Source organism: Anomaloglossus baeobatrachus, chromosome 4 (genome assembly GCF_048569485.1).
Source record: "Anomaloglossus baeobatrachus isolate aAnoBae1 chromosome 4, aAnoBae1.hap1, whole genome shotgun sequence".
Classification (NCBI taxonomy): Eukaryota; Metazoa; Chordata; class Amphibia; order Anura; family Aromobatidae; genus Anomaloglossus; species Anomaloglossus baeobatrachus.
The window spans coordinates 500,324,624-500,346,783 of NC_134356.1; the positions used below are offsets into that span (position 1 = coordinate 500,324,624).

General features: G+C 49.8%; 1 protein-coding gene across 4 annotated transcripts in view; it reads left to right on the top strand.

The window, feature by feature from the left end:
* Nucleotides 1–5,931: 5,931 nt before the first annotated feature.
* SLC24A5 (solute carrier family 24 member 5) overlaps nt 5,932–22,160 on the top strand; it is a 101,970-nt gene continuing 85,741 nt past the window's right edge. For 2 of the 4 annotated variants that reach the window (XM_075342746.1, XM_075342749.1), the window contains exon 1: nt 5,932–6,373. In XM_075342746.1, coding sequence (XP_075198861.1) covers nt 6,223–6,373 — 151 coding nt within the window. In that variant the 5' untranslated portion in view covers nt 5,932–6,222. Of the gene's footprint in view, nt 6,374–6,757; nt 6,792–6,827; nt 6,862–22,160 lie in introns of all 4 variants that reach the window. The other 2 variants (XM_075342748.1, XM_075342747.1) reach the window with 2 other exon arrangements.

The window sequence follows — 22,160 nt, forward strand, 5'->3', positions numbered from 1 at the left end:
AAGATTGTGTTTGGTACAGACACTGAACACCAAACCTCGGATTTGCTCATCTCTATTCAAGTCCTATGAAGGGCTCCTCATGTGTGGAGGTGGCTCAGGAGATGTAGACAGAGGTCCATCAGAGACCAAGATTTTCTTTATTAAGATTTTCTTTATTTTCTGCAGTACTGTTGTATTGCAGTATAAACTATTAAATGACTGCAAATTTAAGTCAGAAAGAGCAGGGTAAAGCACTGGGATTGTCGCAGCTAATGGATGCGACAATACTGGGGCAGCTGTAGGCTGCTATTCCTAGCCTAGGGGGGTCCCAATAACCATAGGCCTCCCTAGTCTGGGAATATCAGCCCCCAGTTCTCTGGCTTTATCATGGCTGGGTATCAAAAACGGGGGGGACCGCACGCCGGTTTTTTTTTAATTATTTATTTAAATCATTTTAAAAAATAGCCGCATGCGGTTCCTCTTATTTTGGTACACAGCCATCATAAGTGCAGGGCTGGAAACTGCTGCTTGTAGCAGTGAGCTTTATCTGTGCTGGGTATCAAAATATGGGGGGACCCTACGTCAATTGTTTTATTTTTATACCATGGTACTGACCCGCAGACAGTACCTGTGATTGTTTGCAGTCAGATTCTGTCACACAGGCTCGAAGGGTGCATCTGGCTATAACCAATCATAAATGCCAGTATGGCTGGTGGGTTGGGAAAGCAGTGCTTATGGATGAGCAATGATGAGCAGCCCAGGAAGTTAAGGAGAGGCCGCAGGAGCAGTGTTCAGCTGTGCAGGAGCGGTGTACAGTCGCAATAGAGCCTCGGTAAGTATGAAGCGCTCGCTTCATTCTTATTTTCTTTATTTTTCTTTTAAATTCTTGAGTGCCAGATCCAGATCAAACACCCAGAATCCTGGGACCGGCACCTGGGTAACTTTGAAACCGCGCGGATCCGGACTTTTACAGTCCGGGTCCGCCCATCACCACCTGGCAATATGATTCCTCAAATCAGGATGAGTTCATACATACCAAACCTGTATAGTTTTACTTTTTTCTAAGTGTTGGAAGAAAAACAAAACAGAAAAAAAAAAAGAATTGTGCTTTTGTTGCCATTTTACGAGACCCGTATCATTCCCATTTTTCGATATCTGGGACTCAGTGATGGAAAGTGGATTGGTCATCGTGGGCCAGTTGAATGGCCACCAAGGTCTCCCCATCTGACCCCCTTAGACTTTTATCTTTGGGGTCATCTGAAGGCAATTGTCTATGCTGTGAAGATACAAGATGTGCAGCATCTGAAACAACGGATACTGGAAGCCTGTGCTAGCATTTCTTCTGCGATGTTGCTATCAGTGTGTCAAGAGTGGGAGAAGAGGATTGCATTGACAATACAACACAATGGGCAGCACTTCGAACACATTTTATAAGTGGTCATAAAATTGTAAATAACTAATGAATAAAGTTTCATTAAAACCAAACACACCATTGTTTTTCTTGTGAAATTCTAAATAGGTTTGATGTGTTACATGACCCTCTTCCCATTGGAAAAAATAAAGTTGGATCCAAAATGGCCGACTTCAAAATGGCCACCATGGTCACCACCCATCTTGACAAGTTTCCTTCCCTGCCATATACTAATTAGCCACAAACAGGAAGTTGATATCACCAACCATTCCCATTTTATTTAGGTGTATCCATATAAATGGCCCACCCTGTGCTGTGGACTCATTAGAGGTGCACATCTTGGAATTTGGGCATGATGCCTCCATCATTAACAAGCGCCTTTGTGCAAACAGAAGCCTCAATGCCACCAAATCTTGCTGCAGTTCTTTTGCAGTCACTCAAGGGTTTTTGATCAACTGATTTCTCATGAACTTGGTGCCAGCCAGTGATAGCTTCTGCTTTCTGCAATGTCCAGATGTTTCTTCAAGTTTGAACTTGTGAACTTGGCTTCCAGCTCTATCTCTAGGAACATCCAATGCCTGTGGTATCTTTTTGTATCCCTTTCCTGGTTTGCGCTAGGCAATCATCTCTTCACTTAACATTTTGTACCACTCTTGTGGCCAGAATTTTTAAATACATTGGTAAGAATGGTTGACCTCGGGGAGATCAACATCCAACACCGCGGAGACATCATTCCATGTTTCTCAACGCAGTAATACTAGAACAAGGCCCCCTGGGAAAATATGCAAGACAAGAATGCCGCGGAGACACCATCACATGTTTCTCAACACTGGCAGGAAACTAGACAGGTCTTTCACCGGGAAGGAACAACCACAGGAAGGGCAGTCTCCAGTCAAGGAGACCACCTATGCCAAACATGGTATCCATCCACAGACAGCTGTTTTGGGGTATTTGCCGCTCATCAGTGTGGAGTAGGAAACTGGCTAGTGGGAGCAATGCCTAGTAGAAGACTACATAGGTAAGGATAGTTGACCTCAGGTCATGTTGTTGAGAAACACGTGATGGTGTCTCTGCGGTGTTGGATGTTGATCTCCCCGAGGTCAATCATCCTTACCTATGTAGTCTTCTACTAGGCATTGCTCCCACTAGGCAGTTTCTTACTCCACACTGATGAGGGGCAAATACCTCGAAACAGCTGTCTGTGTATGGATACCATGTTTGGCATAGGTTGTCTCCTTGACAGGAGACTGCCCTTCCCGTGGTTGTTCCTTCCCGGTTAAAGACCTGGCTAGTTTCCTGCCAGCGTTGAGAAATATGCGATGGTGTCTCCGTGGCATTCTTGTTTTGCATATTTTCCCACACCCCATTACCCCGAAACAGCTGTCTATGGACGGATACCATGTTTGGCATAGGTGGTCTCCTTGACTGGAGACTGCCCTTCCCGTGGTTGTTCCTTCCCAGTGAAAGACCTGGCTAGTTTCCTGCCAACGTTGAGAAACATGTGATGGTGTCTCCACGACATTCTTGTTTTGCAGACTTCTTAAATACGACAGTCAAGAAAATTCTACCTATCTTGAATGACACCAACGCAGCCATCAAATAAACCATCAGCATTGGTGTCACTCACCCTGCTCCTATCACCGCCCCTCATGACAATTTGTTTTAGATGGATGCTAAGCTCGGAGGTGGTGCTGGTGTCACTGACTGACTGCTGATGACATCTTGTTTTACAGCAAGAAGCTGTGATAGCAACAGAAGCAGAGTGCCTCGGGCACTTCTCCCTCAGCTTCTATCAGCACCATGTATCCAAGACTACATCAAAGTGCAATGATGAAATAAGCTGTGGTAAATGGCTGCAGCGCCTTCCCCAGATGATAAGTTCCAGGGCAGGTGATAGACATTGTGAGGAAGTTAGTGCAGCCCCAGCCTCCTGATGACGCCTCGTTTAGAGAATCTTCAAAACATCAGTGAATGAAGTAAAAAGGAAAAAAAACATTTATGGATTAGCTGGATAGGGCAAAGTGTAGGGAATTTTCCAATAACGCTAGTTACAAAAGTAATTATAAAAACATATTTATAAAGGACATTCTACGTATCGGAAAATTTCTTTAAATTCCCTGCATGCATTAAATGAAAGCCAACTGGCCACCTAATGTGTATGGGATCCCCAGTCTATCCTTACAGAAATTGATGAGGGGCCCAGTTGAGATGTCAATGCCTGATGCTGTTGTTTTCAGGGGGTGAACAGCCTACAGTACATGTGCCTGGCAGTGAAATTCATCCTTATCCTAAGTGCTAATGTGAATGAGACAGTAGCAAGAGGCAGCGTCTGATGACTAGTCAGCTTTTAGGGTCAGTGACCATTTAAAATGTGAAAATACAACAGAATTGGACTAGGTTCACACTTAAGGCCACTTTACACGCTGCGATCTCGCTAGCGAGCGCACCCGCCCCCGTCGTTTGTGAGTCATGGTCAAATTGGTGCCTGTGGCGCACAATATCGTTAGGCCCCGTCACACGGAGTTACCTTCCCTGCGACGTTGCTGTGGCCGGCAAACCACCTCCTTTCTAAGGGGGTTGTTCGTTCGGTGTCACAGCGACGTCACTAAGCGGCCGCCCAATAGAAGCGGAGGGGCAGAGATGAGCGGGCTGAATATCCCGCCCACCTCCTTCCTTCCTCATTGCGGGCAGCCACAGTGATGTTCCTCGTTCCTGCGTTGTCACACATAGTGATGTGTGCTGCCGCAGGAACGACGAACAACCTGCGTCAGCAACGATATTTGGGAAATGGACGGGGTGTCAACGATCAACGATAAGGTAAGGTAAGTAATTTTGATCGTTAACGGTCGTTCGTGCGTTTCACACGCAACGACGTCGCTAACGAGGCCGGATGTGCGTCACGAATTCCGTGACCCCAACGACATCTCGTTAGTGATGTCGTTGCGTGTAAAGCGGCCTTTACAGTACTCTTTCATGAGCAGTGCAAGTGGGTATGTCAAAATCCCCGAAAAACTGGATTCTGACAAGAACCTGAACAGAGCCATTCACTTCAATGAAGCCATAATGTATAGCCCCCACACAGGGGCGGAGGTCTTGACTCTGGCCGATGATGTTAAGGCTGCTTTCACACCTCCGGTTTTTGCTATGCGGCACAATCCGGCACTTTGCAGGAAAATCGCAACCGTTTTTTTTTGCTGCCGGTTGCGATTTTCCTGCATAGACTTTAATTAGTGCCGCATTGTGCCGCATGGCCTTGTGTTCCGTCCGGTTTTTGCCGGATGCGGCAGATTTAGCCGATGCGGCGGCCGGATAGAACGTTGCCTGGCACGTTTTTTCGTGCGGCAAAAAAAACCGCATCGCGCCGCATTCGGCTGATGTGGCACATTTTTCAATGCATGCCTATGGCGGCCGGATGCGGCGCGATGCGGCAATAACCGCATCCGGCCGCCGCATGCGGTTTTTGCCACTGCGCATGCTCAGTAGCATGCCGTAAGCGGCAAAAACCGGACTGGCCGCAAAGGAAAAACTTATGCAAAGGATGCGGTGTTTTCACCGCATCCGTTGCATAGCTTGCACAGCCGGATTGAGCTGCAGAGCTCAAGCCGGATGTGTGAAACCGGCCTTACTGCTCTGATGGATCCCAGAATTCAGATAGAAATCCAACATAGTGCCTGATAGAGAGGCTGTATAAGGCTACTTTCACACATCCGGCTTGAGCCCTGCGGCTCAATCCGGCTGTGCAAGCTATGCAACGGATGCGGTGAAAACACCGCATCCTTTGCATAAGTTTTTCCCATGCGGCCCGCCCGTTTTTTGCCGCTTGCGGCATGCTACTGAGCATGCGCAGTGGCAAAAACCGCATGCGGCGGCCGAATGCGGTATTTGCCGCATCGCGCCGCATCCGGCCGCCATAGGCATGCATTGAGAGATGCGCCGCATCGGCCGAATGCGGCGCGATGCGGGTTTTTTTGCCGCACGAAAAAACGTGCCAGGCAACGTTCCATCCGGCCGCCGCATCGGCTAAATCTGCCGCATGCGGCAAAAACCGGATGGAACGCAAGGCCATGCGGCACAATGCGGCACTAATTAAAGTCTATGCAGGAAAATCGCAACCGGCAGCAAAAAAAACCGGTTGCGATTTTCCTGCAAAGTGCCGGATTGTGCCGCAGAAGAAAAACCGGAGGTGTGAAAGTACCCATAGTGACAACCCGGCCTTATTGTGGATTCCACTGTCCCCACGTAAAATAACCTCAATATGGTGTCACTAAAGAATACAATAAGCCCTCCAAAAGAAAAAAAAAAAGGTCCTCATGACATTATCAGGGAAAATAATGGCGGTAATGGCTGGCGCCTGCTGGAGTGCTCCATCCTACAGGCCCCAAACAGCCGAGACCTAAACAGCAGAGACCTGAGGGGATTAAACAGTAAAGCTATCCTGAGCCCAGATACACCGTTCTCTCTCAGGACGTCCTGAGGTATTTTGCACCTGAGGAGATTATTCCTGGAGTAGCCCTTCCCTCAGTATAGGTGCGCACCAAGTATGGCCGGCACAGAGCAGAGCAGACACCGGCCAGTACGGCACCGAGTACAGCCGGACATGGCGCCCTGACTTCAGCCCCCGGGAACATACTTCTCCTCGCCCCGTGACTGCGCAGCATCTGTCACCACTTTGTTCTCCGTCTCCGCAGAGATTTCTTGTCCCACATCAGTCAGACTGTAAAGCCCGAGGGGGGAATGATTGGCGCATGAGGTGCACTCCGGCCTCACATGACAGAGATTAGCGCGGCCTCCTCACTCCATGGCAGTCAGTCAGGTTATCCACGGGTGAGAGCATGGAGCCGGGAACAGGACGGAGGAGCAGGGGCGCGGGCAGGACCACACTGGCGGCATCTACCTTCATGTTACTGCTATGGGCGGCCATATACCTGCTGTACCTGGCGGCGCAGGAAGTGAGAGCACAGCGCCGTGTGCGGAGAGCTGCAGGTGAGTGCACAGTGCCGTGTGCGGAGAGCTGCAGGTGAGTGCACAGTGCCGTGTGCGGAGAGCTGCAGGTGAGAGTGCACAGTGCCGTGTGTGGAGAGCTGCAGGTGTGTGCGGAGAGCTGCAGGTGAGTGCACAGTGCCGTGTGCGGAGAGCTGCAGGTGAGTGCACAGTGGCGTGTGCGGAGAGCCGCAGGTGAGTGCACAGCGCCGTGTGCGGAGAGCTGCAGGTGAGTGCACAGTGCCGTGTGCGGAGAGCTGCAGGTGAGAGTGCACAGTGCCGTGTGTGGAGAGCTGCAGGTGTGTGCGGAGAGCTGCAGGTGAGTGCACAGTGCCGTGTGCGGAGAGCTGCAGGTGAGTGCACAGTGGCGTGTGCGGAGAGCCGCAGGTGAGTGCACAGCGCCGTGTGCGGAGAGCTGCAGGTGAGAGTGCACAGTGCCGTGTGCGGAGAGCTGCAGGTGAGTGCACAGCGCCGTGTGCGGAGAGCTGCAGGTGAGAGTGCACAGTGCCGTGTGTGGAGAGCTGCAGGTGTGTGCGGAGAGCTGCAGGTGAGTGCACAGTGCCGTGTGCGGAGAGCTGCAGGTGAGTGCACAGTGGCGTGTGCGGAGAGCCGCAGGTGAGTGCACAGCGCCGTGTGCGGAGAGCTGCAGGTGAGAGTGCACAGTGCCGTGTGCGGAGAGCTGCAGGTGAGTGCACAGTGGCGTGTGCGGAGAGCCGCAGGTGAGAGTGCACAGTGCCGTGTGCGGAGAGCTGCAGGTGTGTGCACAGTGCCGTGTGCGGAGAGCCGCAGGTGAGTGCACAGTGCCGTGTGCGGAGAGCTGCAGGTGTGTGCGGAGAGCTGCAGGTGAGTGCACAGTGCCGTGTGCGGAGAGCTGCAGGTGAGAGTGCACAGTTCCGTGTGCGGAGAGCCGCAGGTGAGAGTGCACAGCGCCGTGTGCGGAGAGCTGCAGGTGAGTGCACAGTGCCGTGTGCGGAGAGCTGCAGGTGAGTGCACAGTGCCGTGTGCGGAGAGCTGCAGGTGAGAGTGCACAGCGCCGTGTGCGGAGAGCCGCAGGTGAGAGTGCACAGCGCCGTGTGCGGAGAGCTGCAGGTGAGTGCACAGTGCCATGTGCGGAGAGCTGCAGGTGAGTGCACAGTGCCGTGTGCGGAGAGCCGCAGGTGAGAGTGCACAGCGCCGTGTGCGGAGAGCTGCAGGTGAGTGCACAGTGCCGTGTGCGGAGAGCTGCAGGTGAGAGTGCACAGTGCCGTGTGCGGAGAGCTGCAGGTGAGTGCACAGTGCCGTGTGCAGAGAGCTGCAGGTGAGTGCACAGTGCCGTGTGCGGAGAGCTGCAGGTGAGAGTGCACAGTTCCGTGTGCGGAGAGCTGCAGGTGAGTGCACAGTGCCGTGTGCGGAGAGCTGCAGGTGAGTGCACAGTGCCGTGTGCGGAGAGCTGCAGGTGAGAGTGCACAGTTCCGTGTGCGGAGAGCTGCAGGTGAGTGCACAGTGCCGTGTGCGGAGAGCTGCAGGTGAGTGCACAGTGCCGTGTGCGGAGAGCTGCAGGTGAGTGCACAGTGCCGTGTGCGGAGAGCTGCAGGTGAGTGCACAGTGCCGTGTGCGGAGAGCCGCAGGTGAGAGTGCACAGCGCCGTGTGCGGAGAGCCGCAGGTGAGAGTGCACAGCGCCGTGTGCGGAGAGCCGCAGGTGAGAGTGCACAGCGCCGTGTGCGGAGAGCCGCAGGTGAGAGTGCACAGCGCCGTGTGCGGAGAGCCGCAGGTGAGAGTGCACAGCGCCGTGTGCGGAGAGCCGCAGGTGAGAGTGCACAGCGCCGTGTGCGGAGAGCCGCAGGTGAGAGTGCACAGCGCCGTGTGCGGAGAGCCGCAGGTGAGAGTGCACAGCGCCGTGTGCGGAGAGCCGCAGGTGAGAGTGCACAGCGCCGTGTGCGGAGAGCCGCAGGTGAGAGTGCACAGCGCCGTGTGCGGAGAGCCGCAGGTGAGAGTGCACAGCGCCGTGTGCGGAGAGCCGCAGGTGAGAGTGCACAGCGCCGTGTGCGGAGAGCCGCAGGTGAGAGTGCACAGCGCCGTGTGCGGAGAGCCGCAGGTGAGAGTGCACAGCGCCGTGTGCGGAGAGCCGCAGGTGAGAGTGCACAGCGCCGTGTGCGGAGAGCCGCAGGTGAGAGTGCACAGCGCCGTGTGCGGAGAGCCGCAGGTGAGAGTGCACAGCGCCGTGTGCGGAGAGCCGCAGGTGAGAGTGCACAGCGCCGTGTGCGGAGAGCCGCAGGTGAGAGTGCACAGCGCCGTGTGCGGAGAGCCGCAGGTGAGAGTGCACAGCGCCGTGTGCGGAGAGCCGCAGGTGAGAGTGCACAGCGCCGTGTGCGGAGAGCCGCAGGTGAGAGTGCACAGCGCCGTGTGCGGAGAGCCGCAGGTGAGAGTGCACAGCGCCGTGTGCGGAGAGCCGCAGGTGAGAGTGCACAGCGCCGTGTGCGGAGAGCCGCAGGTGAGAGTGCACAGCGCCGTGTGCGGAGAGCCGCAGGTGAGAGTGCACAGCGCCGTGTGCGGAGAGCCGCAGGTGAGAGTGCACAGCGCCGTGTGCGGAGAGCCGCAGGTGAGAGTGCACAGCGCCGTGTGCGGAGAGCCGCAGGTGAGAGTGCACAGCGCCGTGTGCGGAGAGCCGCAGGTGAGAGTGCACAGCGCCGTGTGCGGAGAGCCGCAGGTGAGAGTGCACAGCGCCGTGTGCGGAGAGCCGCAGGTGAGAGTGCACAGCGCCGTGTGCGGAGAGCCGCAGGTGAGAGTGCACAGCGCCGTGTGCGGAGAGCCGCAGGTGAGAGTGCACAGCGCCGTGTGCGGAGAGCCGCAGGTGAGAGTGCACAGCGCCGTGTGCGGAGAGCCGCAGGTGAGAGTGCACAGCGCCGTGTGCGGAGAGCCGCAGGTGAGAGTGCACAGCGCCGTGTGCGGAGAGCCGCAGGTGAGAGTGCACAGCGCCGTGTGCGGAGAGCCGCAGGTGAGAGTGCACAGCGCCGTGTGCGGAGAGCCGCAGGTGAGAGTGCACAGCGCCGTGTGCGGAGAGCCGCAGGTGAGAGTGCACAGCGCCGTGTGCGGAGAGCCGCAGGTGAGAGTGCACAGCGCCGTGTGCGGAGAGCCGCAGGTGAGAGTGCACAGCGCCGTGTGCGGAGAGCAGCAGGTGAGAGTGCACAGCGCCGTGTGCGGAGAGCAGCAGGTGAGAGTGCACAGCGCCGTGTGCGGAGAGCAGCAGGTGAGAGTGCACAGCGCCGTGTGCGGAGAGCCGCAGGTGAGAGTGCACAGCGCCGTGTGCGGAGAGCCGCAAATGAGAGTGCACAGCGCCGTGTGCGGAGAGCCGCAGGTGTGTGCACAGCGGCGTGTGCGGAGAGCCGCGGGTGAGAGTGCGCGGGGCCCTGTGCGGAGAGCCACGGATGAGAGTGCGCGGGGCCTTGTAGCCAAAACACTTTGTTTTAAAGGGAAGGTGTCGTCAGCAAAATAAAATTTTTCAATAACTGAAAAAATGTAAAGTATTTATGTTTTAATTAAATATTATTATGGTTTTTAATTAAGCAAAATGGACATGGCCAAAAGTTTTGAGAATGGCACCAAAATTCTATTTTCACATGATCTGTTGCCCTCTGGTTTTTAATTGTGTTTGTCTGATGTTTACATCACATACAGAAATATAATTGCAATCATATTATGAGTACCAAAAGGTTATATTGACAGAATGAGTTAATGCAGCAAGTCAATATTTGCAGCGTTGACCCTTCTTCTTCAGGACCTCTGCAATTCTCCCTGGCATGATCTCAATCAACTTCTGGACCAAATCCTGACTGATAGCTGTCCAGTCTTGCATAAGCAATGCTTGCATTTTGCCAGAATTTGTTGGTTTTTGTTTGTCCACCCGTTTCTTGATGATTGCCCACAAGTTCTCAATGGGATTAAGATCTGGGGAGTTTCCAGGCCATGGACCCAAAATCTCTATGTTTTGTTCCATGAGCCATTTAGTGAACCACCTTTGCTTTATGACAAGGTGCTCCATCATGCTGGAAAAGGCATTGTTGGGCGCCAAACTGCTCTTGGACGGTTGGGAGAAGTTGCTCTTGGAGGACATTCTGGTACCATTCTTTATTCATGGCTGTGTTTTTAGGCAAGACTGTGAGTGAGCCGATTCCCTTGGCTGAGAAGCAACCCCACACATGAATCGTTTCAGGATGCTTAACAGTTGGCATGAGACAGGACTGGTGGTAGCGCTCACCTCTTCTTCTCCTAATAAGCTGTTTTCCAGATGTCCCAAACAATCGAAAAGGGAATTCATCTGAGAAAATGACTTTACCCCAGTCCTCAGCAGTCCACTCCCTGTACCTTTTGCAGAATATCAGTCGGTCCCTGATGTTTTTTCTGGAGAGAAGTGGCTTCTTTGCTGCCCTCCTTGAAACCAGGCCTTGCTCAAAGAGTCTCCGCCTCACAGTGCGTGCAGAAGCACTCACACCAGCCTGCTGCCATTGCTGAGCTAGCTCGGCACTGCTGGTAGTCCGACCCCGCAGCTGAAATAGTTTTTTTAGATACGGTCCTGGCGTTTGCTGGTCCTTCTTCGGCGCCCAGGAGCCTTTTTGGCAACAATGGAAGCTCTCTCCTTGAAGTTCTTGATGATGTGATAGATTGTTGACTAAGGTGCAATCTTTGTAGCTGCGATACTCTTCCCTGTTAGGCCATTTTTGTGCAGAGCAATGATGGCTGCACGTGTTTCTTTAGAGATAACCATGGTTAACTGAAGAGAAACAATGATACCAAGCACCAGCCTCCTTTTAAAGTGTCCAGTGGTGTCATTTTTTTCTTAAATCATGACTGATCACCAGCCCTGTCCTCATCAACACCCACACCTGTGTTAATGGAACAATCACTAAAACAATGTTAGCTGCTCCTTTTAAGGCAGGAATGCAATGATGTTGAAATGTGTTTTGGGGGTTAAAGTTCATTTTCTTAGCCAATATTGACTTTGTAAGTAATTGCTGTTAAGCTGATCACTCTTTATGACATTCTGGAGTATATTCAAATTGCCATTAGAAAAACTTAAGCAGTAGACTTTGTCAAAATTAATATTTGTAGCATTCTCGAAACTTTTGGCCATGACTGTATAGAAAAAAAATAAAGTTTGATATTTTCCATTCTTAAACACTAGGGGGAGCAGCTGCTGAAATCAGATTGTAGAACTAGCTCACATTACAGCTGCAGTAAAAGTGGGTGGAGTCTGCTCTCCTGTGTGTGTGATGTCGCCTCCCCCTCCCAATCTGGGTGTTTCCAAAAGGATAAGGGAATGAAGTTTAGGATCAGAGTGCGGAACCAGTGATCCTACTATGTCTAAGGCTGCTTTCACACTACGTTTTTTTAACATGCATCATGAACGTTTTTTTAACGCAAAAACGGATCCAGTGCAAATGCTTTTTCATTTCAATGCATTTGCAATGGACTTGCGTCAATATGCGTTCACATGCGTTTGCGTGCTTTATAGTGAGGATCCAGCGACTTGCAGTTTAACTTTTTTCAAAAACGCTACTTGTAGCGTTTTTGAGTTGCGTCCAAATACTGGTTTTCACTGGATCCTGACTATACTGCATGCAAACGCATGTGAACGCTCGCATGCTGATAGACAGGATCCTGCTTGCTCTACTGAGCATGCCCAGAAACCAGCCTGGCGTGATCAGTCTCTCTCACCCTCTCACCCTCTCCCTGCCTCCCTCTCTCCCCCTCCCGAGAGCGGCGGACACTGGTAACCAAGGTAAATATCGGGTAACCAAGCAAAGCGCTTCGCTTAGTTACCCAATGTTTACCTTGGTTACCAGCGTCCGCGTCTTTCAGATGCTGGCTCCCAGTCTTTCACGTTCAGTTCCCCTCACTCCTGATCACATGACTTCAATGCCCGCCAATAAACATCCAGTGACAGGATCCTGCAAAATAATACTTGCGTTTGCATTCGTTTTTCTTTGTAAAAACAGGATCCACTTTTATAGCAAAAAAACGTTCATGACGCATGTTAAAAAAAAATGTAGTGTGAAAGCAGCCTAAAGTGTCACCGAGGACCGCTGGCATAGTGCTTCACTATACTGTCCCCCACTGTATACCGTGCCCCATATACTCTGCCCCCATATACTGTGCTCTGAGAGGAGGAGCTGCTGAGACACCAGGCTGACAAGAGTAGCTGCCGACTGGGATCGGAGGTCCGAGGTGACATGTGGCAAGGAGGGGTGATCTGCAGCCTGAGCACAGAACCCATCACTGCACTACAGATGTCACCGCTCCCAGCCGCGTGCACTCACCTCAGACCTCCACCCTTGCATCCTCACCTGTCAGCCTGGTGTCTGTTCCTCCTGTCAGCGATCACAGCACAGAGCGATGAGGAGTTTCTGGGGGGGAGGCCCGAGGTGAGCAGAGGCAACAGGAGGGAACACACCAGGAACAGTTGCCCGCCACCGGTACTCACCGCATCCAGGCAGGTGACAGGGGAAAGTGCAGCACACAGCATATGCTGTTGTCTCCACAAAGATGGCAGCAATCTCCTCCCTCTGCTGTGATCTGGACAGCGCAGGGGGCACATCCAGCTCACTGCAGGGAGCATTGAGTGTTAAGTATGGGGTCGGACGCCGACTATCACACACAAGCTGACGGGAACTCTTATATACAGCATTCCAGAATGCAGTGCGCATGGTGCTTTTTTTTTATGTGCAGTTTTTAAGTGACAAAACAACTGCAGCATGTCAATTCTTTGTGCATTATTGTGCAGCATTTTTAGACCTTTCTGTCATTGATTTCACTGAAAAACTCATGGAAAAAAAGTGACAAAAAGGCATGCGTTTTTTTAAAGCATTTTTTGGGACAAGGTGCATTTTCTTTGGCCAAAGGTGCAGTTTTGTTGTCACAACAAAACTGCACCGTGTGGACAGCGCCTTAGGCCGTGGCCACACGGGGTATTACTGCGACCCTCGCATGACACTCAGCTCATGCTGGCAGCACAGCAGAGCCGAGTGTCATGCAAGTGTCACTGTGACTGAGGTGCGATCATACCGGCACTGAGGAGGGGAGGGAGGGATTTATCTCTTTCTCTCCTCCGTAGCTGGCTATTGCCATTCTCGCTCTACATTCGCATTACACTGGTGTACCGTGAGTGCCTCATACACTTGAATGGGTGCGAGAGAGTCTCGCATTGCAGCCGTAGCATGCTGCGATTGTTTTCTCGGTCTGATTAACGCTGAGAAAATGTTCTCTCATGTGTGCTGGCACACAGGCTAATATTGGTCCGAGTGGAATGCGATGTTTTATCGCATTCCACTTGCTCCGATTTTCATGCCGTGTGGCTTAGGCCTTAAATTGCCCCTGCAATGTTCTATGTAATAACCATTTTTGTTCAGAAAAAATGAGTCATTTCACCTTGCTTAAAAGGCCCCATTTTTCCTGTATTCGTGTATTTTACCAGTGAATGAATAATTTTAAAAATTCCTTCTGTTTTTAATGCACTCTAATAAAGTTTTTTGTATGCACTTTGCTTAAAAAACATTTGGTGAAATGAACAAAAATGCCTTTGGTCGAGTCTAGCCGGTTTTGTAAAACATTAGTCTGGAGTTCTATAATGATAACTGTGTAATCACCATGTCTGACTGTACAGGGACATGCCAAAAACCTATGACAATGAAGAACAAAAAAACAACCTCTACTCAAAATAATATGTATTGCAAAGTGTGCACAGTACCAACATTCCAAGCTGTACTATTGAAAAATCAGATTTTTGGCAAAAAATTGCAATGTTTCGAGCTACCCCGCCACGTACAGAGACATGGTCTGATAATAACAGCCCCTGGGCAGGGGAAAAAGTAAAAAAGTATACATGACAGAACAGCATGGGATTATTATTATTAAAGAAGTTGTCCAGTTACCAAAACTGATTTTTTTTTTTTTCTGATAAATCTTGCTAATATGTGCCCCTCAACACATCTATTATGTTTTTTCAGCAAAATTAGGCTGGTTTCACACTACGTTTATTTAACATCCGTCCATAACGTTTTTTTGCTGCAAAAGCGGATCCTGCTTTTACAGCAAAAAACGCATGCAAACGCATGTCTTATTTTGCAGGATCCTGTCACTGGATGTTTAGGGGCGGGCATTGGAGTCATGTGATCGGGAGTGAGGGGAACTAAACGTGCCAGACTGGGAGTCGGCTTCTAACAGCTGCGAGGCTGTAACCAAGGTAAACATCGGGTATTTACTTTGGTTACAAGCGTCTGCAGCTGCTAGGAGCCGGGCTGCCTGCACACGTTACCAATGTAAACATCGGGTAACTAAGATAAGTGGTTACCCGGTATTTACCTTGGTTACGAGTGTCCGCAGCTCTCAGGTGGGGGAGAGGGAGGGGGAAAGACAGAGAGAGAGGGAGGAGAGAGAGGGACTGATCACGGAGGCTGGTTCTGGGCATGCTCAGTAGAGCAAGCAGGATCCTGCCTATCAGTATGCCAGCGTTCACCTGCGTGTGCATGCTGTTTAGTCAGGATCCAGCAATTTGCAGTATTTGGACGCAGCTCAAAAACGCTACAAGTAGCGTTTTTGAAAGATGTTAAAAAACTGCAAGTCGCTGGATCCTCACTATAACGCACGCAAACGCAGGTGAATGCATGTTAACGCGAGTCCATTGCAAATGCATTGAAATGAAAACGCATTTGCACTGGATCCGTTTCTGCGTTAAAAAAACGTTCAGGATGGATGTTAAATAAATGTAGTGTGAAACCAGCCTTAGCTTTTATTGTGCACTAACAGCACATGCTCATTGCTGGCTCCAGCTCTGATGGGGTTAATCTCTCCTCTGACTTCCTGTGTTCAGTTCCTACAAGTCCCAGAATTCTTTGTGGTCTAGGGCGGTGTCTAGCTTATCTAACACACCCATTGTGTCTAATACACCCACTCTGCTCCCACCCAAACCCTCCTCCCTGCCTCTTCCCAGTGGATGCACTGAGATCATCAATCACACAGACAGCAGCAGCTCTACACAGCCAGGGGAAGAAAGTGTGTGTGTGTGTGTGTGTGTGTGTGTGTGTGTGTGTGTGTGTATATACAGTGTGTGTGTGTATATACAGTGTGTGTGTGTGTGTATATACAGTGTATGTGTGTGTATATACAGTGTATGTGTGTATATATACAGTGTGTGTGTGTGTATGTCATACTCACCTGTCTGCAGGGTCCGGGTGCCATGCCTGCTTCCAGCCCCTGTCTCGGTACCGCCGCTTCGGCTGTGTGCAGTCTCCCCGGGGCACGTACGAAGCTTGCAGGACCTGGCTGTGGATCACCTGATGCAGTCACCTGACGCATCAGCTGATCGATTCTCGTAGTCTCGCCGGCTTCTTCGCGCTCGGCCGGCTATCAGCTGATCCTGCCGTCAGGGGACTTCATCAGCTGATTACCGGCCGCTCCTGCAGCGATGGGACAGGATCAGACTCTCATTCGATCGCTGCAGGAGCTGCCGGTAATCAGCACAGACGTGAGTATGTATGTATTTATTTATTTTTTTTTTTTGCACTGATGCTTCAGCTGATTGTATAATCGGCTTTTATACAATCAGCTGCTGTGTCATGTGATTCACATCCTTTAACCTGACACATCATCTGATCGCTCTGCCTTCCAGCAAACCGATCAGATGATATTGGATCCTGATTGGACGGCGCGGGACCCTAACCCAGGATTACTGCGGAGGGGGGTTTATTTCAATAAAGATGGAGTCACTAATTGTGTTGTGTTTTATTTCTAATAAAAATATTTTTCTGTGTGTTGTGTTTTTTTTTTTTTTTTATCATTACTAGAAATTCATGGTGGCCATGTCTAATATTGGCGTGACACCATGAATTTCGGGCTTAGGGCCAGCTGATAATATACAGCTAGCCCTAACTCCATTATTACCTAGCTAGCCACCCGGCATCAGGGCAGCTGGAAGAGTTGGATACAGCTCCAGAAGATGGCGCTTCTATGAAAGCGCCATTTTCTGGGGTTGCTGCGGACTGCAATTCGCAGTGGGGGTGCCCAGAAAGCTTGGGCACCCTTCACTGTGGATTCCAATCCCCAGCTGCCTAGTTGTACCCGGCTGGACACTAAAATTAGGCGAAGCTCACGTCATTTTTTTTTAAAATTATTTCATGAAATAATTAAAAAAAAAAGAGCTTCTCTATATTTTTGGTTCCCAGCCGGGTACAAATAGGCAGCTGGGGGTTGGGGGCAGCCCGTACCTGCCTGCTGTACCCGGCTAGCATACAAAAATATGGCGAAGCCCATGTCATTTTTTTTTTCTTTTTGGGTAAACAACTGCATACAGTCCTGGATTGAGGATGCTGAGCCTTGTAGTTCTGCAGCTGCTGTCTGCTCTCCTGCATACACTAGTGAATGGAGGATGCTGAGCCTTGTAGTTCTGCAGCTGCTGTCTGCTCTCCTGCATACACTAGTGAATGGAGGATGCTGAGCCTTGTAGTTCTGCAGCTGCTGTCTGCTCTCCTGCATACAATGAACATTTTGAATAAGGAAATGACATCAGACCTTTTTTTTTTTTCATCAACAATCTTTAATGGCATTGTGCACTGATTAAAAACGCAGTGAGCAAAAACGCAGCAAAAAACGCACCAAATCGCGGCAAAAACGTGACATGCAGCACCGCAGGTGACAGAGCAGAGCAAGTTGGTGACATGCTCTGCTCTGACACAGTGTGCTGCATGTCACTGTATCCACTCTGGGACTTGTTGTGCAGGTGACCGGATGATACATGTCACTAACTTGCTCCACTCTGTGACTTCTGCTGCATTGTTCCAACTGTATACACTCTCACCTGAACAAGTCTCAGAGTGGGGCAGTTAGTGACATGTATCATCCGGTCACCTGCACAACAAGTCCCAGAGTGGCGAAAGATAGTGACATGCAGCACACTATGTGTCAGAGCAGAGCATGTCACTGTCTCCACTCTGGGACTTGTTGTGCAGGTGACCGGATGATACATGTCACTAACTGCCCCACTCTGTGATTTCTGCTGCATAGTACCAACTGTATACACTCTCACCTGCACAACAAGTCCCATAGTGGAGACAGTTAATGACATGTATCATCCGGTCACCTGCACAAGTCCCAGAGTGTAGACAGTGACATGCAGCACACTGTGTCAGAGCAGAGCATGTCACTGTCTCCACTCCGCTGACCTCACAGCCCGTACACGCTGCGATGGATGCAGGGGGACACAGAACAAGTAATCGGCCGACACTGGAGTCATCTGATTACTTGGGATGAATTGAGCAGTAAAATGCTCTGGTGCTCGATGGGCGAAGCCCATGCCGATTTTTTTTTTTAAAAAATTCATTAAAAATAATAAAAAAATAATCACATTTTTTGTGGGCTCCCGCTGCATTTTCTATTGCTAAGGGTAACCAAAGCAGCTACTGGCTGCTAGCCCCCGCTGCTTGGTGTTACTTTCACTGGCAATAGAAATGCAGGGAAGCATTTTTTTTTATAAAGGTTTTTCCCTGAAAACGTTTTTAAGAAAATGACGTGGGCTTCGCCATATTTTTGTATGCTAGCCAGGTACAGCAGGCAGCTACGGGCTGCCCCCAACCCCCAGCTGCCTAGTTGTACCCGGCTGGGAACCAAAAATATAGAGAAGCCCTTTTTTTTCATGAATTTCATGAAATAATTAAAAAAAAAAAAAAATGATGTGGGCTTCGCCAAATTTTTGAGTACAGCCAGGTACAACTAGGCAGCTGGGGATTGGAATCCACAGTGTAGGGTGCCCAAACTTTCTGGGCCCCCCACTGCGAATTGCAGTCCACAGCTGCCCCAGAAAATGGCGCTTTCATAGAAGCGCCATCTTCAGGCGCTGTATCCAACTCTTCCAGTGGCCCTGGTGGCAGGTGGCATGCTGGGTAATAAGGGGTTAATACCAGCTATGTTTTACCAGCTGGTATAAAGCCCGAGATTCTTAATGTCAGGCCAAGTTTAACCTGGCCATTAAGAATCTCCAACAAAGGGTTTAAAAAAAAAAAAGACATCACACAGAGAAAAATACTTTATTAGAAATAAATACACAGACACAGTAGGGACTCCATGTTTATTACTCCCTCTCACCCCTCCACGATGGAGAGATTTCTGTACTGACCATGCCAGGAGAGAGCGAGGAAAAAGAGCGAGCGGGGGGAGAGGAAAAAGAGCGAGCGGGGGGGGAGAAGAGAACGAGCGGGTGGGGAGAAGCGAGTGAGCGGGGGGGGAGAAGAGAGCGAGCGGGGGGGAGAGAAGAGAGCGAGCGGGGGGGAGAGAAGAGAGCGAGCGGGGGGGAGAGAAGAGAGAGAGGGGGGAGAGAAGAGAGAGAGGGGGGGAGAGAAGAGAGAGAGGGGGGGAGAGAAGAGAGAGAGGGGGAGGAGAAGAGAGGGGGGAAGAGAGAGAGGGGGGGAGAAGAGAGTGGGGAAAGAACGGGGGGGGCAGAGGTGCTCTGTCACCAACTGTCTCCACTCTGTGACTTGTGGTGCAGGTGACAGAGTGCAGACAGTTGGTCCCATGCAGCAGGACAGATGGCAGAGCACAGCGGTGACATGCCTGTCAGTGTCTTGCTGCTGGGAGGAGCAGAAGATCACACTGCCCGACACCGGCCGCTCTCCTGACATCGCAGCAGAGCGGGCGGGTGGACCGTGTGATCACATACTTACGTGCAGGGGGGGATTCAGCTGAAGAACCCCCCCTGTACTGCACACTGGCGCCCCGTGCCTCACCATCTGCAGGACGCTTCCGGCTCCACACTGACGTCCTCCGGATCCTCCCCTCGATGCTGAGCTGTGACGTGCGGTAGTTACCGCCCACAGCCCTGTCACTCAATCTGAGTGGCGCCGGCATCCTGTGACGTACCCGTCCAGTTTGAGAGCCCGGAAATGCCGGGACGTCAGAGGATGCCGGCGGCCACAGCTCCAGGGGGTCATGTGACCGGCACTGAGCGTGCAGCATAGCGCCGCTCAGTGCCAGAAATGGAAACAGAAGCCAATGGAGAAGACGCCTAGAAAGGTATGTATAACTCATACAGAAAATAAAAAAAATGGGTGAACCACCCCTTTAATATTATTTATAGAGCACCATTGATTCCATGGTGCTGTACATGAGAAGAGGTTACATACAAAATACATATACAAATTACAATAGACAGACTAGTACAGAGGGAAGAGGGCCCTACCCTTGCGGGCTTACATTCCATAGGATTTTGGGGAGGAGACAATAGGTGGGATGGCATAGAATTCTTTCTTTGAGGTAAAACAGTTTTTTTTAAAATGGAAACGAAAATGTTTTACCTCACAAAAAGAATCATTTCTTCATTATGATCTCATGCTGTAATGTCTGTATGCTCTTTTCCGTCCTCCCCAGCCCAGGAGATGTGGTATGGTCAGACCATGTTCCCGTATGGTCAGACACAGTCATTACATAGTACATAGCAGGGGCACATGCAGCCATGGCTGAAAGTGGTCTTGTGACTCAGGGCAGTTCCCTATTTTCACGTGCACCTCTAACCTCCTTTTACCAAGTGCAGACCAATTTTTTTTTATATTCCAAAAGTGTGAACACCCTAGAAATAGTTCCAGAAAATGAAATTGTTCCAGAAAATGAAGTATTTCTCCCAGAAAATTATTGCAATTACACGTTTTGTTATATACACATTTATGTCCTTTGTGTGTATTGGAACAAAAAAAAAACAGAGAAAAAAAGGCAAATTGGACATAATTTCACACAAACCCCCAAAAGCTGGCTGAACAAAATTGCTGGCACCCGCAACTTAATATTTGTTTGCACACCCTTTAGAATAAATACCTGCAATCAATCGCTTCCTATAGCCATCAACAAGTTTCTAGCACCTCACAACTGGAATTTTGTTCCACTCTTCTTTTGCAAACTGCTCCAGGTCCCTCATATTTGATGGATGCCTTTTCCCAACGCAATTTACCCTTACTCCCCAGCCTGTTTTCATCTTCATGAGCGAGATAATTTTTTCTTTTCTGACCAGTGTCACTTTGACAAGTTATATCTCTGAACGCGTCAATGGATCCCAGTGATTCCAAGAATGTTTTTTGTTACATATTGGACTTCATGTTAGTGGTAAATTTAAAACAATACTTTTTTGCATTTCTTTGTAAAAAATCGTACATTTGTCAAAAATTTTATAAAATTTCACAATTTTCAAACTTTTAATTTTTATACCCTTAAAGGGAACCTGTCAGGTGCAATATGCACCTAGAACCACAACCAGTTCTCATAAAGATCCTTTATGAGATGCTAATGAGCGCAGGGACAAGTCACAAGGGGGTTATTTCCCTTGACTAGTTCGCCCTCTTCACATATTAGCATGGGTGTCCTAATGTGCCATCCATTGCCCATCATCATCAGCATGGATGCACGTACCTGTCCATTGTCACTGCCTCAGGCGCGGTCGTTTAGGCTCAGTGCGCATAATCAGAATTCCTGCCACTTCCGGTCATGCGCACTAGACCTCTCTGAAGCCGTGACACACCCGGCTTCATAGTTAGTGCGCATGACCAGAAGTGCAGTGACTTCTGATATTGTGCACTAAGCTCAAATCTGGCATCAGAGGCAGTAACAATTGACAGATAACGCGCATCCATGCCAATAACGCTGGGCATAGAATAGCATGTTAGTATGCCCACAGGGGCGTGCTAAGATGGCAGACTGGTCGGGGAATATAACGCCCTTGTGAAGAGTCCCTGCGCTCATTAGCATATCATAAAGTATCTTTAGAAATACTTTTTCTAAAGATCACTTTATCTATGTTACTAGATGCTGGGACAATTAGGCAGGGATTAGCAATATGCACCCAGAATTGCTCGTGGTTCTGGGTGCATATTGCACCTGATGGGTTCCCTTTAAACCATAAAGTTACTTTATATCAGCATAATTTTTTAAACATTTTTTTTTCTTGTTAGAAGGTTTTAAAGTTTCAGCAATTTCTCATTTTATGTGACAGTAAATACCCAAAAGTGACAGCATTCTAAAAACTGCACCCCTAAAAGTAACCAAAATCACACCCAAGAAGTTTATTAATCCTTTAAGTGCTTCAAAATAACTAAGGCAATGTGGAAAGGGAAAAAAAAATGTTAATTTAGCCCCAAATTTTAAATTTTCACAAGGGTAACAAGAGAAAATGCACCATGCAATTTGTTGTGCAGTTTCTTCTGAGTACACCAGTACCCTATATGTGATGGAAATCTACTATTTGGGCGCACAGCAGGTCTCGGAAAGGAAGAAGCGCCATTTGAATTTTAGAGCACAAAATTGGCTGGAATAGATAAGACGCCATGACAGTGTTGGAAAGCCCCTGAGGTGCCTAAACGGAGGACACCCCCCACAAGTGACCTCATTTTGGAAACCAGACCCTTCAAGGGATTTATCTAAATGTTTGAGTACCTGGAACCCCTGGGTGCTGCACAGAATTTTAGAACGTTGAGCCGTGAAAATGAACAAATAGTGTTTGTACCACAAAAATGTTGCTTTAACTCTAAATTTTTCAAATTCACAAGGGTAAAGGGCGCTTTACATGCTACAATATATCTTACGATGTGTCGGCGGGGTCACGTCGTAAGTGACGCACATCCGGCATCGTAAGCTATATTGTAACGTGTGACAGCTACGTGCGATTGCGATTGAACGTTAAAACGTTCATCGCACGCACGTCGTTCAATTCCTAAAAATTGAACGTCCAGTTGTTCAATGTTCCTGAGGCAGCACACATCGCAGTGTGTGACACCCCGGGAATGATGA